The 14,927-nt window shown below is 38.6% G+C and overlaps 1 protein-coding gene across 17 annotated transcripts in view; it reads left to right on the top strand.

The window, feature by feature from the left end:
• Positions 1-14,927, top strand: part of Epb41 (erythrocyte membrane protein band 4.1) — a 175,232-nt gene that overhangs the window by 80,087 nt on the left and 80,218 nt on the right. For all 17 annotated transcript variants that reach the window (XM_070037457.1, XM_070037450.1, XM_070037451.1 and 14 more), the window contains exons 4-6: positions 3,551-3,655; positions 7,118-7,160; positions 9,333-9,408. In XM_070037457.1, the coding sequence (XP_069893558.1) occupies positions 3,551-3,655; positions 7,118-7,160; positions 9,333-9,408 (224 nt within the window). The remainder of the gene's footprint in view (positions 1-3,550; positions 3,656-7,117; positions 7,161-9,332; positions 9,409-14,927) is intronic.

Below are 14,927 nucleotides of genomic sequence, written 5' to 3'. Positions count from 1 at the left end.
GGTGAGTAAATGAAGATAATTATTTTTCTCAAAAAAAACCCTCACCTTTTGATATTTTTTTTGAACTTGTGAGTTTTGGAACTTTTAAAAAATTCTAATTTTTTGAAGTATTTTTTGCATGTATTTCTTTTTGTTTTATTGTGAAAATACTGTACAGAGGGGTTACAATTACATGGGCAAGATAATGAGTACATTTCTTATCAAGCATTGTAGTTTCCTCCTTTGTTTCCCTTCCCATCCCTTCCCCTCTTCCCCCGCCCCCTTGCATGTATTTCTTAAAAGGCATTATCAGCATGTTTCTTTGGCTTATTTTCCAGAATTTTTTTTTTTTTTTTTTTGGGTCCAGTCGTGGGCCTGAACTCTGGGCCTGGGCGCTGTCCCTCAGCTCTTCAGCTCAAGGCGAGCACTCTACCATTTGAGCCACAGTGCCACTTCTGGCTTTTTTCTTTTTGCTTATGTGGTGCTGAGGAATCGAACCCAGGGCCTCATGCATGCAAGGCAAGCGCTCTACCACTAAGCCACCTTCCCAGCCCGTCCAGAATTTTTTAATAGATAAGAAAGCTAATAATTGAAACTCCTCGGTTCTTCAGGTAGTAAACAGAGGAGTGATAACTTTTCAACTCTAAGTTAACCTCTAAGTTAGGACATTTCTTCTCTATAAATGGAACTATAAATACCCAAATGTAGCAGTGGTTTGGTTAATTTTAGGCAATTAGAAAAGAATGTGTACCATTACTGAAAGAGCTGCTTAGATAGTGTCTATAGGTCTACCTAAAGTTTTTACCTTACACATTTTTCTTTTTTTTTTTTTTTGTCAGTCATGGAGTTTGAACTCAGCGACTGCATGCTGTTCCTGAGCTCTTTTGCTTAAGGCTTATGCTCTACCACTTTGAGCCACAGTGCTACTTCCAGTTTTCTGGTGGTTAATTGGAGATAAGAATCTCATGGACTTTTTTTGTCTGGACTGGCTTTGAACCTCAATCCTCAGATCTCAGCCTCCTGAGTAGCTATGGTTACAGGGGTGAACCACCAGGATTTGGCTTCTTATGCATTTTTCTGAAAGAGATTGAAGAAAGTGAGGTGTAAGTCATTCTCCTGGGGATTTGTTGTGAAAATAATAGTCACAATTGGGCTGGGAAGGTGGCTCAGTGGTAGAGCACTTGCCTTGCATGCATGAGGCACTGTGTTCGATTCCTCAGCACCACATAAGCAAAAAGAAAAAAGCCAGAAGTGGTGCTGTGGCTCAAGTGGTAGAGCACTAGCCTTGAGCTGAAGAGCTGAGGGACAGTGCCCAGGCCCAGAGTTCAGGCCCCATGACCGGACTTCCCCCGCCCCCCCAAAAAAGTCACAATTAACTCAGTGTTGACAGGTTAATTCAGTAAGTCAGTTAATCACAGTGAATGATAGTGTCTCAAAGTATGCTTCAGTAAATATGGCACCAAAAATAATGTTGTCACTTTTCTTTTTGTTGTTGGTTGTGGGGCTTGAACTCAGGGTCTGGGTGCTGTCCTTGAGCTATTCTGTTCATGGCTAGTGCTCTACCACTTTGAGCTACAGAACCACTTCCATCCAGTTTTCTAGTGGTTAATTGGAGATGAGAGTCTCACAGCCCTGGCTGACTTTGAACTCTGATCTTCAGAGCTCAGCCTCCTGAGTAGCTAGGATTACAGGTATGAGCCACTGGAGAAAGGGAAGAGGATAAATAATTTTGAGATACCAGACAACTACATACTATAATAGCATAAAGACCCTCAATGAGCTGGGTTCTGGTGGCTCATTCTTATAATCCTAGCTACTCAGAAGGCTAGGATCTGAGGACTGCAATTCAAGGACATCCCAGGCAGGAAAGTCCATGACTCTTATCTCCAATTAACCACCAGAAAACCAGAACTGGTGCTGTGGCTCAGGTGGTAGAGCGCTAGCCTTAAGCAGAAGAGCTCAGGGACAGCACCCAGGCCCTGAGTTCAAGCCCCATGACTGACAAAAAAATAAAAGAACCTCAGTGAGAAAGCCAGGAGCCAGTGGGTCATGCCTATAAAATCTAGCTACTCAGGAGGGTGAGATCTCAGGATAATGGTTCAAAGACAGAGTGGGCAAGAAGGTCTGTGAGATTTATCTCCAATTAACTATCAAAGATCTAGAAGTGGAGCTGTGGCTCAAATGGTAGAATGCTGGCCTTGAGTGAAAAAACTAAGGGAAAGTGCCTGGTTCAAGCCCAGTGCCAGTGTGTGCATACACGTGCATGCGTGTGTGCGCACAACACACACAACTCAAACAAGAAGCTGAAATGAAAGGAAAAATAAACCTCAATGAAAGCTGTTGATAAATGGGTTGGAGAGAGAATAAAGAGAAACAGACTCTTTTGGGGGTAGGTATTAGTGAGAGGGGGTTGGGTTAACAATGGTGAAAGAGGGGGCTGGGAAGGTGGCTCAGTGGTAGAGCGCTTGCCTTGCATGCAAGAGGCCCTGGGTTCGATTCCTCAGCACCACATAAGCAAAAAGAAAAAAGCTGGAAGTGGCGCTGTGGCTCAAGTGATAGAGTGCTAGCCTTGAGCTGAAGAGCTGAGGGATAGCGCCCAAGCCCAGAGTTCAGGCCCCACGACCGGACCAAAAAAAAAAAAAAAAAAAAAAATGGTGAAAGAGGACAAATATGGTTGAAATAGATTATTGTATATATGAAAATAGAACAATGAAACCTGTTGAAATTGAATTAGGAAGCACAGAAGGGGTTAAGGGAAAGTGATGGAGGAATGGAAATTGAGTGGAATACATTGCACATTTGCATGGAAATGTCACTATTAAATCTCTCCCTTGCATAACTAATGTATACTAATAAAAAATAGAATGTAGCACTTTAATGCATGTAGTGAGGCACATACTTCCCAATACTTGGGAAGCTGAGGTAGAAGGATAATGAATTTGAGGCTAGATAGCCAGCTTCTAGGTTAAAAAAAAAAAAAAAAGCTAGGTATTGGTGGCTCACATCTGTAGTCCTAGCTACTCAGGAGACTGAGATCTGAGGATCACAGTTCAAAGCCAGCCAGGACAGGAAAATCCATGAGACTCTTATCTCTAGTTAACCACCAGAAAACCAGAGTGGTACTGTGGCTCAAATTGGTAGAGCACTAGCCTTGGGCAAAAAGAGTTCAAGGACAATGACCAGGCTCTGAGTTTAAGACACACACAGACACACACAGACACACACAGACACACACACACACACACACACACACAGACAGACACAGACACACACACACACACACACACACACACGAGTGGAAGGTAAGGTTTTCCTTTGCATTGTTACCATTTCCAAGGCGTTGTAATTGTGCTGTATGTAAGCTGACAAACTAAGGAACAGGAATTTTATAATTCATACTGTTTTACTTAAGACTGTGTAAGCTATGTGAAAGTTTGTTAGTTACCAAAACTGAAAGTTAAAAATAATTTTGTGTATGTGTGGGAGGGGGCGGTGGGGGAGTAGGAGGAGATGGGGGAGAGGAATGTAAGAATGAGAGGATACCTCAACTGAAATACATTTATCTTTTCAGAAACATGCTAAAGGTCAAGATTTGCTTAAACGAGTATGTGAGCACCTCAATCTTTTGGAGGAAGACTACTTTGGTCTGGCCATTTGGGATAATGCAACCACTAAGGTAAGTAGACTATATGCAATATAAGAATTTGACCAAAAAAGAAAAACAATTGTTTTATATTTACCTTTCCAAGACATAGTATACTTAGTTTGTTTTTACACTTTTAAAGCTGGATGCTGGTGGCTCATGCCTGTAATGCTAGCTACTCAGAAGGCTGAAATCTGAGGGTCATGGTTCAAATCCAGCTTGGGCAGGAAAGTCATGAGACTCTTATCTCCAATTAACTACCAAAAAGCCATGTGGCTCAAGTGACAGAATGCTAGCCTTAAGCACAAAAGCTTAAGGACAGTGTCCAGGCCCTGAGTTCAAGCCTCAGGACGGGCATAAAAAGAATAACAATTTTAAATTTTATCCTGCTATTATCACATCTCTTTTCCAATTTAAGATTTACATTTATAGTTATAGCAAGCTTTCTGTAAAGTACACTAGATTAGGCCATGATCAAGTCAATCATCTAGCAGACGTGTTAATCTTTAGAAACAGGCTATAAAAATGCAAAACTATGGAAATGAAATCTAGACTATTTACGAATGACTCAGCTTGTGAACAGTGAAGTAGGTAATAGTATACACATTCCTGATACAAAATACTTCACTGCAGTGCCACAGACCAATCACAAATTAGGTCTCCCTTGAAAAAATGATCGGGTTTCTTTGACTTTACCCTTGTCATACTGAGAGGAGTTTGGTAAGAAAAATGAGCAGTGCAAATTTAGATTTCAAGTAGTTTCTCAATAAAATAATTTGGAGTTACTAAACCCATAAGCTGCTGAATAAACTCAAACATTAAAGGAACACACATTTAAAATCTGTAGCAAGCCAGCTGGCAGTTCCCCTTTCTAAACCCAAATTGCACATGCACTGAGGAAATGGGAAGGCTACTAAGGTCTAAAAACAGATGCTCTCTGCTCTACTGAGGAGGCTCAGCCAGCATTTCCCTAAGCAGAACCAATGTGCCTCTGATTAATGTTAGTGTTTGCACAGTTCCCCAATGCCAAACATACTAAGGCTTCCACAGGCAAACTCACATACTCACATACCTATTTTCATATTCTCATATACTAATTTAGACAAAAATACTGCTAATCTTCATCTCTGTATTGCTTGGAAACTTGTGTGTGTGTGTGTGTTGGTCCTGAGGCTTGAATTTAGGGTCTGGATGCTGTCCCTGAGCTGCTTTTAATCAAGGCTAGAACTTTATCACTTGAGAAACAACACCACTTCTGGCTTTCTCTGAGTAGTTTGCAGGAGATAAGAGTCTCATGAACTTTCCTGCTGGGGCTGGCTTCGAATCTTGATTATCAGATTTCAGCCTCCTGAGCAGCTAGGATTATAGGCATGAGCCAACAGCACCTAGCTACTTGGAAACTTTTAAAACTCAAAAAGGAATGTGTTCCTGTTTTTGTTTGTTTGTTTTTCTGATGGTACTAGGGTTTGAACTTAAGGCCTCTTGCTTAGGAGGCAGATGCTCTACCACTGAGCCATACCTTCAGCCTAGAAGGTGATTCTTCCATTAATGCACAAACTTAAATTATGTTTGAAATATTAATGTGTTAACTCACAAGCTGTGGTTAACAAAATGGATTCTTGAAAGGAAATCTCTATCATGGAAAGTATTCAAATAGAAACTGCATTATTCAGAATAACTGTTTTTTTTTTTTGTTTTTTTTTTTGCCAGTCTTGGGGCTTAAACTCAGAGCCTGGACACTGTCCCTGAGCTTCTTTTGCTCAAGGCTAGCACTCTGCCACTTGAGCCACAGTGCCACTTCTGGCTTTTTCTGTTTATGTGGTACTAAGAAATTGAACCCAGGGTTTCATGCAGGCTAGGCAAGTACTCTACCACTCAGCCCAGAATGACTATTTTATTGGGTAACTTAAGATTCTCTACTAAAGGAACTTGTCCTCTTAACATTTGTTGTTTTGTAAATTAAGTCTTGCCTTATGCTGTTGACTACACAACCATTCTGTTTGGGAAATCAGTTTGCATATATTATCTTGATTCACTCCCTGCTCATTAGTATAACTTACTATAAGAAAGTATGTAAATTATACCTCTTGAAAAGCTTTTACAAATTATAAACACATCTGTGTAAACATCCTGGAGATTAAAAAAACCAATATTACCAGAACCCCTCCAGAATTTCCCTTTGTGACTCCTTGCAGATACTGTTTCTCCCCTGTCAAAATTTACTTCTTCATGTCAGCAAGTTCTTTACCATCAGTTAATTTTGCCTGTTTTTAAACTTTATGTAAATGAGATCACCCCATGTATTCTCTCTTAGCTTCATTTGTTCAGTCTTACATTTTCAAGATTTATCTATGCTGTTACAAATAGCAGTAGTTCATTCTCACTGTTGGATCACCGTTCATGGTATGATGATATTGTTCTTTATTTGTGCATTCTGCTATTGGCACACATTTGGCACTTTAGGCTTTTGTGAATATTGTTGAAACATTCCTGTATATGTCTTTTGGAACATATTGCCATATATATTTATGTCAGGGTAGACATTGAAGTGGAGCTGTTGGGTTTTAGAGAAGGTATAATATGTTCAATTTTTTTGGGGGGGGGTTGGTTGCGGGGCTTGAACTCTGGGTTTGGGTTCTGTCCCTGCGCTCTTCAGCTCAAGGCGAGTGCTCTACTGCTTGAGCCACAGCGTCACTTCCAATATGTTCAACTTTAATAGCAAATTTGAGACAATTTCCAAAGTCAGATTACCAGTTTATTCTTCCATCTCAGCCTCCTGAATAGCTAGGATTATGAGTGTGAGCTACCAGTGCTCAACAGCAGTTCGGTACTTTTTGTCTTTATTTCTCAAAGGCAACTATGAAAGACGTTAATAGCTTTTCAAGTGCCATTTATTTTGTGTGGGATACCTTAGGTTGAGAAGCCTTTATCCTAGTGGCATGTAGCCTTAAAAAGGGGAACACTGAAGGGTGAGGTTACACTGGGCACTAGTAGTCAGAGGACAAAACAGTCATTCAGTAAACATTAACTGGGCACTAGTATGTTTCAAGTGCTGTGCTAACAAAAATCTTGAACAAAACCAAAGGTCAGGATTGAAAGGGGAAAAAAATTATTTGTATGATATCAATTCTGGTTGTAGATCTTTATTAGTTTTTTACCAAATAATCTAACTAGCAAACTTCATTTCACATTTACTGCTTTCTGACAGATTTACATATATTAAAGTTATGAAGTGAATACTACTAGTTAGATCTCATTTTATAGAGGAGAACTGAGGTACTGAACTCCTAAAGTTACTTAGCTAAGACATAATAGAGCTTGGATTCACGTCCAACTTCTGGCTCCTGTTTTCTCTGCTTCGTACAATTAATGCAAAGACTATGAAGGGGAATGTAGGTTGATCTGAAGGTCATTTTCCAAAGTAGTCAGTGATCCTGCCTCCAGTACTCTATGTGTTTTGGAACTCTGTGTGAATACCTTTTCTTCTTTTTCTAGACATGGCTGGATTCTGCCAAAGAAATAAAAAAGCAGGTTCGAGGTAAGTGGATATAGCCCTTTTTTTCTTTTAGTAGGTCAGAGGATTTCCAGTCACTTCTGGCTGTGAGTCAGTCACTTTAGAATCTGACTATTGTAGATTGCTTTGAAACTAAGATAAAGCTTTCCCCCTGGAAAGAGATTCCATAATAGAAAAATGCAGTAAAGGTAGACATTATTGATATATAGGTCAGATCATGGCTTTTCTTTCTTTGTTTTTTTTTTTTTCTCTTTTACAACTAGGCAAAACTGGGAAAGATAGGAACAGGAGAGTAACAGAGGTGGAGAAAAGCAAAAATGAGAAAAGGAATATGATATGAGTCTCTTCTCAGATACTGCAGTAGCCTACTAGGTGGAGTTTGCTGACATTATGTCTTCATTCCTAGCTCCAAAGCATATCTTACTGCTGCATATCCTGCACAGATTGGTGTTCTGGAATGAAAAATATAGATTAGTATTTTGCAGTTACAGCCAGGTGCTGGTGGCTCATGCCTGTAATACTAGCTACTTAGGAGGCTGAGATCAGAGGATTGCTATTCAAAGCCAGCCTGGGCAGGAAAGTCCATGAAACGCTTATCTCCAATTATCCACAAGAAAACTGGAAGTGGTGCTGTGGCTCAAAGTGGTGAATGCTAGCCTTGAGCTAAAGAACTGAGGGACAAATGCTCAGACCCTGAGTTCGAGCCCCATGATTGACTGAGGAGGTGTTAGAGACATTTTTTTCATTTAGTTTATTTTCCAAGAAACTTCCAAGAAATGTACTAGTAATTAATTATTCATCATGATGAATATATTTTAATTCTATCACTGAATACAAATTTTGCTTTCATTTGTTTCTCAAAATGAAACACTTCTGTCATGGTGAAATGTTTTCCTTTATAATTATTATTATTGTTTTAACTTTTTAAAATAGAAAATCAAAACTCCTTTAGACTGGTACTTTTTATCTGTCTATCTATCTATCTAGAGTGAAAATAAAGAGCCCTCAGTTGATAAAATGCATCCTCCATTTTCCTTTGACTCACTCATAATCTCCGATCTTGGGATTGAATTCTTCTAGTTTTTTTCACCTAAAGTAACCTGAAGCCATAGTTTCTATATTGCTTCTTCTATCTTCTTCTACCCCCTTCCACTGACAGGGATTTGCTATTTCACTCAAGCTGGTCTCAATTACATGATCCTCCTGCCTCATCCTTCCTGGATAATTGTCATGCTCCGACATTCCTGGCTCCTCTACTTCTTCCTTCTTACTTCTTTTTTTTTTTTTTTTTTTGGTCAGTCATGGGGCTTGAACTCTGAGCCTGGGCGCTGTCCCTCAGCTCTTCAGCTCAAGGCTAGCTCTCTACCACTTGAGCCACAGTGCCACTTCTGGCTTTTTCTGTGTATGTGGTGCTGGGGAATCCAATCCAGGGCCTTATGAATGCAAAGCAAGCACTATACCACTGAGCCACCTTCCCAGCCCTTCCTTCTTACTTCTAAAATACTCTTCTAATCTCACTCATACTAATGAGAAGAATGCTTTTGTTTATTTGTAGTAATATTGACAGATACCACAAATAAATAATAGAAAAACTGAAAAAGAACATCCATTGGTAATCTGAATGACTTCTGAGGACCCGGAGTAATATATTGGTCATATCTTAAAATGATTTGCTACAAACAAGTTGATCTAGAGGATGGATGCTTCTGTGTTGTTTTGCCCATGTACTTCTAATCCCTTGTAAATTAAGTCAGATTAGAGAGAGAGGGCCTCCATGTTCCCCACATAAAGTCAGATAACCTTCTTTAAAATTGTTTTTAATCATAAAGTGTGAAAATGTTTTGTACAAAAATTACAGAAAATCCAGGCATTGGTGGCTCATGCCTATAATCCTTGTTATTCAGGAGGCTGAGATATGAGGATCATAGTTCAAAGCCAGACTGGGCAGAAAAGTCCATGAGATTTTTATCTCCAATTAACTGCCATAAAAGCTGGAAGTGGAACTGTGGGTCAAGTGGTAGAGTGCTAGTTTTGAGCAAAAAAATCTCAGGAACAGCATCTTGGCCCTGAGTTCAAGCCCTAGGACTGGCACCAAACAAACAAAAATTCCAGAAAAAAAAGATTGAGTATTTCAAGGTTATCCTAACAATCAGAAACTTAAGCATAAACATAGAATTCCTTACTTTATTTTTACAGGTGTCCCTTGGAATTTCACATTTAATGTAAAGTTTTACCCACCTGACCCAGCACAGTTAACAGAAGACATAACAAGGTAAACAATCAATATTACATATATTACAGTTAAATATGTAATAGTAATTTTCATTGTCACATACTCTGGGACCTTTCCTCTACAGAATTAAATAAAAGTCATGAGCTATTAAGTGATTAGCCTAAAATAGAAAGTTTGTGTTCATCTCAAGGCAGGTTTATAGATAAGTGAGCCTAAAAGCTTAAAATATTTGACCTTCCTGGAAGAAACTGGCAAGGGAACTAGTCTTGCTTATCATGGTATTCTGCCAAATGGTGAACAGAGCTCTTTTAAACCACAGCACCCTCAAGAGGCCAGGACACAAATGTCAAAATGCCAAAAGTTTGTTTGCTCCTCTCTACCTCCGTTGGCTATATTCCTCCTCTTACAGTAATCAAAAATACTAAAATCCTCACCAAAGGACAGGTCTACCAACCAGAGGATTGGCAAAGAAGCTACCGAATTAAGAGAGGCCATACTTCAAGCGGAATTAACTGACATCTACCAAGTATTTCACCCTAAAACAACACAGTACACATTCTTCTCAGCAGCTCACGGAACTTTCTCCAAAATAGACCATATCATAGTTCATGCAAGGAACTTAAGCAAATACAAAGGGATCGACATAATCCCCTGTATCCTATCTGACCACAGTGGAATCAAGCTAGCTCTCAATAACAAAGCATACCGCAGAAATTTCTCTAATACATGGAAATTGAACAGCACACTCCTTAACAATGCCTGGATAACAGAAGAGATCAGAGAAGAAATAAAGCATTTCCTACAACTCAATGAAAATGAAAACACCTCACAAAGAAACTTGTGGGACACAGCAAAAGCAGTCCTGAGGGGCAAATTTATTGCCCTCAGTGCCCACATCAAGAGAATGGAGACAGACCAAGTAAATAATCTCATGTTGCAATTAAAACAGCTAGAAAAACAAGAAAAAATGGGACCTAAAGCTACTAGACGAAGCCAGATAACCAAATTAAAAGCAGAGATTAACCAATTAGAAAATCAGAAAACCATAACCAAAATAAACCAAACAAAAAGCTGGTTCTTTGAAAAAATAAACAAAATTGATGGCCCATTGGCTAGATTAATTAAAAAAAGAAGAGAGGAAACCCATATTAATAGGATTAGGGATGCCACGGGAAACATCACCACACGTACCCAAGATATCCAAACAATTCTAACAGACTACTTTCAAAAGCTATACTCTCTAAAGGAAGAAAATCGGGCAGAAATGGATGCATTTTTAGAGAAATACAAGTTGCCCAAACTGAGCAAAGAAGAAGTTAACCAATTAAATAAGCCAATATCCTATAATGAGATACAGGAAGCTATCAAAAGTCTTCCAACTAAAAAAAGCCCAGGACCAGATGGATTCACAGCAGAATTCTATAAGACCTTTAAACAAGAACTAATACCCATACTCCTCAAGCTCTTCAGAGAAACAGAGAAGGAAGGAGCTATCCCAAACTCATTCTACGAAGCCAATATCACACTCATCCCCAAACCAGGCAAAGACCCAACCAAAAAGGAGAATTACAGGCCAATCTCCTTGATGAACACAGATGCAAAGATCCTTAACAAGATTCTAGCTAACAGAATCCAGAAACACATAAAAAGAATCATACACTACCACCAGGTAGGCTTCATCCCAGAGACACAGGGATGGTTTAACATATGTAAGTCAATAAATGTAATCCAACATATCAACAGAGCCAAGGTCAAGAATCACATGATTATCGCTACAGATGCAGAAAAGGCCTTTGACAAAATTCAACATTCATTCATGCTAAAAGCTCTGGAGAAAATAGGAATAGAAGGAACATTTCTAAAAACAATAAAAGCCATTTATGACAGACCAATAGCCAATATTATACTTAATGGGGAAAAGCTACAACCAATTCTCCTAAAATCAGGAACAAGGCAAGGATGCCCACTGTCTCCACTCCTCTTCAATATAGTCCTAGAACCCAATAGCCAGGGCAATAAGGCAAGAAAAAGACATTAAAGGGATCCGCATAGGGAAAGAAGAAGTTAAACTATCCCTTTTTGCAGACGACATGATACTATACCTCCACGATCCCAAAAACTCCATCCCCAAACTCTTAGAAATCATAAATCACTTCGGCAAAATAGCAGGATACAAAATAAACCCACAAAAATCAGTTGCCTTCCTATACACTGATAATGTACAGGAAGAGAGGGAAATAAAGGGAGCAACCCCATTCACAATAACCTCCCGAAAAATAAAATATTTAGGAATTAACCTAACCAAAGATGTAAAAGAACTATTTAATGAGAACTATAAAAAGTTAAAGAAATTGCAGAAGACACTAGGAAATGGAAAGACCTCCCATGCTCCTGGATAGGCCGACTTAATATAGTAAAGATGGTAATACTTCCAAAACTAATATACAAATTCAACGCAATTCCTATTAAAATCCCAATGACGTACATCACTGAAATACAGAAAACAGTCCAAAAATTCATATGGAACAACAAAAGACCTAGAATAGCCAAAACAATTCTAGGGGATAAAGACAATATGGGAGGACTATCCATGCCGAACTTCAAACTCTACTACAGAGCTATAATAACAAAGACAGCATGGTACTGGCACAAAAACAGACCCGAAGACCAATGGAACAGAATAGAAGATCCAGAAATAAATCCACAGGCCTACAGCCAGCTGATATTCGACAAAGGAGCCAAAGACATACAATGGAAGAAACACAGCCTCTTCAACCGCTGGTGCTGGGAAAACTGGGCAGCCACATGCAGAAAACTAAAAGTGGACCCCAGCCTATCACCATGCACCAACATCAACTCAAAATGGATTAAAGACCTTAACATTAAACCTGAATCTCTGAAACTACTGCAGGACAGAGTAGGAGAGACACTTGAACTAATAGGCACAGGAAGGAACTTCCTGAACAGAGTCCCAGGGTCACAACAAATTGGAGAGAGACTCGACAAATGGGACTACCTTAAAATAAAAAGCTTCTGCACAGATAAAGCTATCGCAACCAAGCTAGAAAGACAACCAACTAATTGGGAAAAAATATTTACCAGCAATATATCAGACAAGGGGTTACCATCCTGTATATACAGGGAACTCAAGAAACTAATCCCTCCCAAACCCAACAAACCAATTACTAAATGGGCAAGGGAACTAAAAAGGGACTTCTCAAATGAAGAAATAAAAATGGCAAAGAAACACATGAGGAAATGTTCATCATCCCTGGTGGTGAAGGAAATGCAAATAAAGACAACCCTGAGATACCACCTTACCCCAGTCAGAATGTCCCACATCCACAAATCAGCCAACGACAAATGCTGGAGGGGATGTGGAGAACGAGGAACGCTATTACACTGCTGGTGGGAATGTACACTCATACAACCACTTTGGAAAGCAGTCTGGAGGGTCCTTAGAAAGCTAAAGATTGACCTCCCTTACGACCCAGTCATACCACTTCTAGGCATCTACCCTGAACAACAGGAACCAATATACAAGGACACGTGCACCTCCATGTTTATTGCAGCACTGTTCGCAATAGCTAGGATATGGAAACAACCTAGATGCCCCACCACAGATGAATGGATCCAAAAATTGTGGTATCTATACACAATGGAATATTATGCAGCCATTAGAAATGACAAAATAATGGCATTTGCAGGGAAATGGATGGAGCTAGAAGGAATCATGTTGAGCGAGGTAAGCCAAGAACGAAGAGACAAACAGTACATGGTCTCCCTGATAAGTGGATGATGAATCCAAAATGTTAGGTGATATGACAAAACTAACAGGACTTAACTCCCACTCATCTGGTTGAACCACTACTAAATATCCCCATGCTGCTGATCACATATAACATATGAGCACCATTATATATTACAGACTGTGATAGACAATTTGCTCCAGGAAAGTTAGAATGAACTTGTGACTTTAAATGAGCATCATTATTCCACAATACTGTGAATTTCCGGAAATTAAGTAATCACTTAATCACAATCAAAAAAAAAAAAAAAAGAACCTTGGGGAAGGGAGGGAGGGAGGGGATGGTAGGGGGAAAACAATGGAGGGGGTAACAATGTTCAAGAGGAAGTGTACTCATTACCTCACTCATGTAACTGTAACCCTCTGTATAGTATCTTTACAATAAAAAAATTAAAAAAAAAAAACAAAAAAAATACTAAAATCTCAGGCCTATTATTTCTTTTTATCTCCCATTTAAGCTGCATGATTAGGTACATGTTTTAATGAACTTAACTTCTTTCAAGCCCACTTACTTATAAAACAAACCTTGTATTCCTTAAAACAACAAACTGATTTCTCTTAAGAAATAACTTCTCTTGAATTTTATAAAAATGCTAACAAAAAACATGGAAAAAGCAATATATTAGGAGTACTACTGTACATACTTACATCTATACCACTCATGGATTCTTGTGCCTCATAGGTGCTAGGCAACTATTTGCTAAATTGAATTGTTAGTTGCTGAGAAGTCACTTTGCAATTCTGATTTTGCTACCAACCATTTGATTTCAGGTAATTATATTCTCTAGGCCTTAGTTTATATATTTTTCAAATAATGGAATAAACTCTTAAAACCTGACTCTTAAGAAAGTTTATAGCTTTTGTAAAGATTATTTTGTTTTCCAGTTATCTATAGTGCATTCTTAAAGATAAGTAACATCTCTCTTTGAGAAAAATCAATATTTCATTTTCACAAGTAATATTTGTCTCTTAGCCACTTTTCTTTTTCTATCCAGGTTCACTCTGTATAAAAGCTTAGCTCTAAAAAGCTTTCCTAATTACATCTTAAAGTGGCTGAACTTCTTCTGGTATTGATCTGACTTTATACACACATACACATATAATTATATATATATATATATATATATATATATATATTCTTTTTTTTTTTTTTTTTTGTCGGCCATGAGGCTTGAACTCTGGGCCTGGACGCTGTCCCTGTGCTCTTCAGCTCAAGGTGAGCGCTCTACCACTTGAGCCACAGTGCCACATCTAGTTTTCTAGTGGTTTATTGGAGATAAAAATCTCAGGGACTTTCCTGCCTGGGCTGGCTTTGAACTATGATCCTCAGATCTCAGCCTCCTGAGTAGCTAGGATTAGAGGCGTGAGCCATTGGCACCCAGCTTATATATGTATATTATATATATATTATATACGTATATATATTTGGTGACTAATTATAGATAGCAAAAACTATTGTTAAGAATGATGTTCAGTAACCTATTATGGTAAAAAAAAAAAAGGATGTGGTTCTAATTAAAGTAAAGGAATTGTTAATTTAATCACTTTTCTGTCTGGCATAATAGTCCCAGATGGTTAATTCAATCACTTAGGACCTACGGTAAGGAAATCAGGGCCAGAGGTGTGAACATCAACTGATACACATATCTGTACATGATAGAGCACTCAGTTGTTTTATTGGATTGAATATTTTTAATATAATTATATTATTATTATTAAGGTATTATACAGAAGGATTACCATTTCATAA

Source organism: Dipodomys merriami, unplaced genomic scaffold (assembly GCF_024711535.1).
Source record: "Dipodomys merriami isolate MVZ:Mamm:240054 unplaced genomic scaffold, mDipMer1.0.p SCAF_28, whole genome shotgun sequence".
Taxonomy (NCBI): Eukaryota; Metazoa; Chordata; class Mammalia; order Rodentia; family Heteromyidae; genus Dipodomys; species Dipodomys merriami.
The sequence above is the reverse complement of the archived record's forward strand: the minus strand, read 5'-3'. Positions and strand labels throughout refer to the sequence as shown.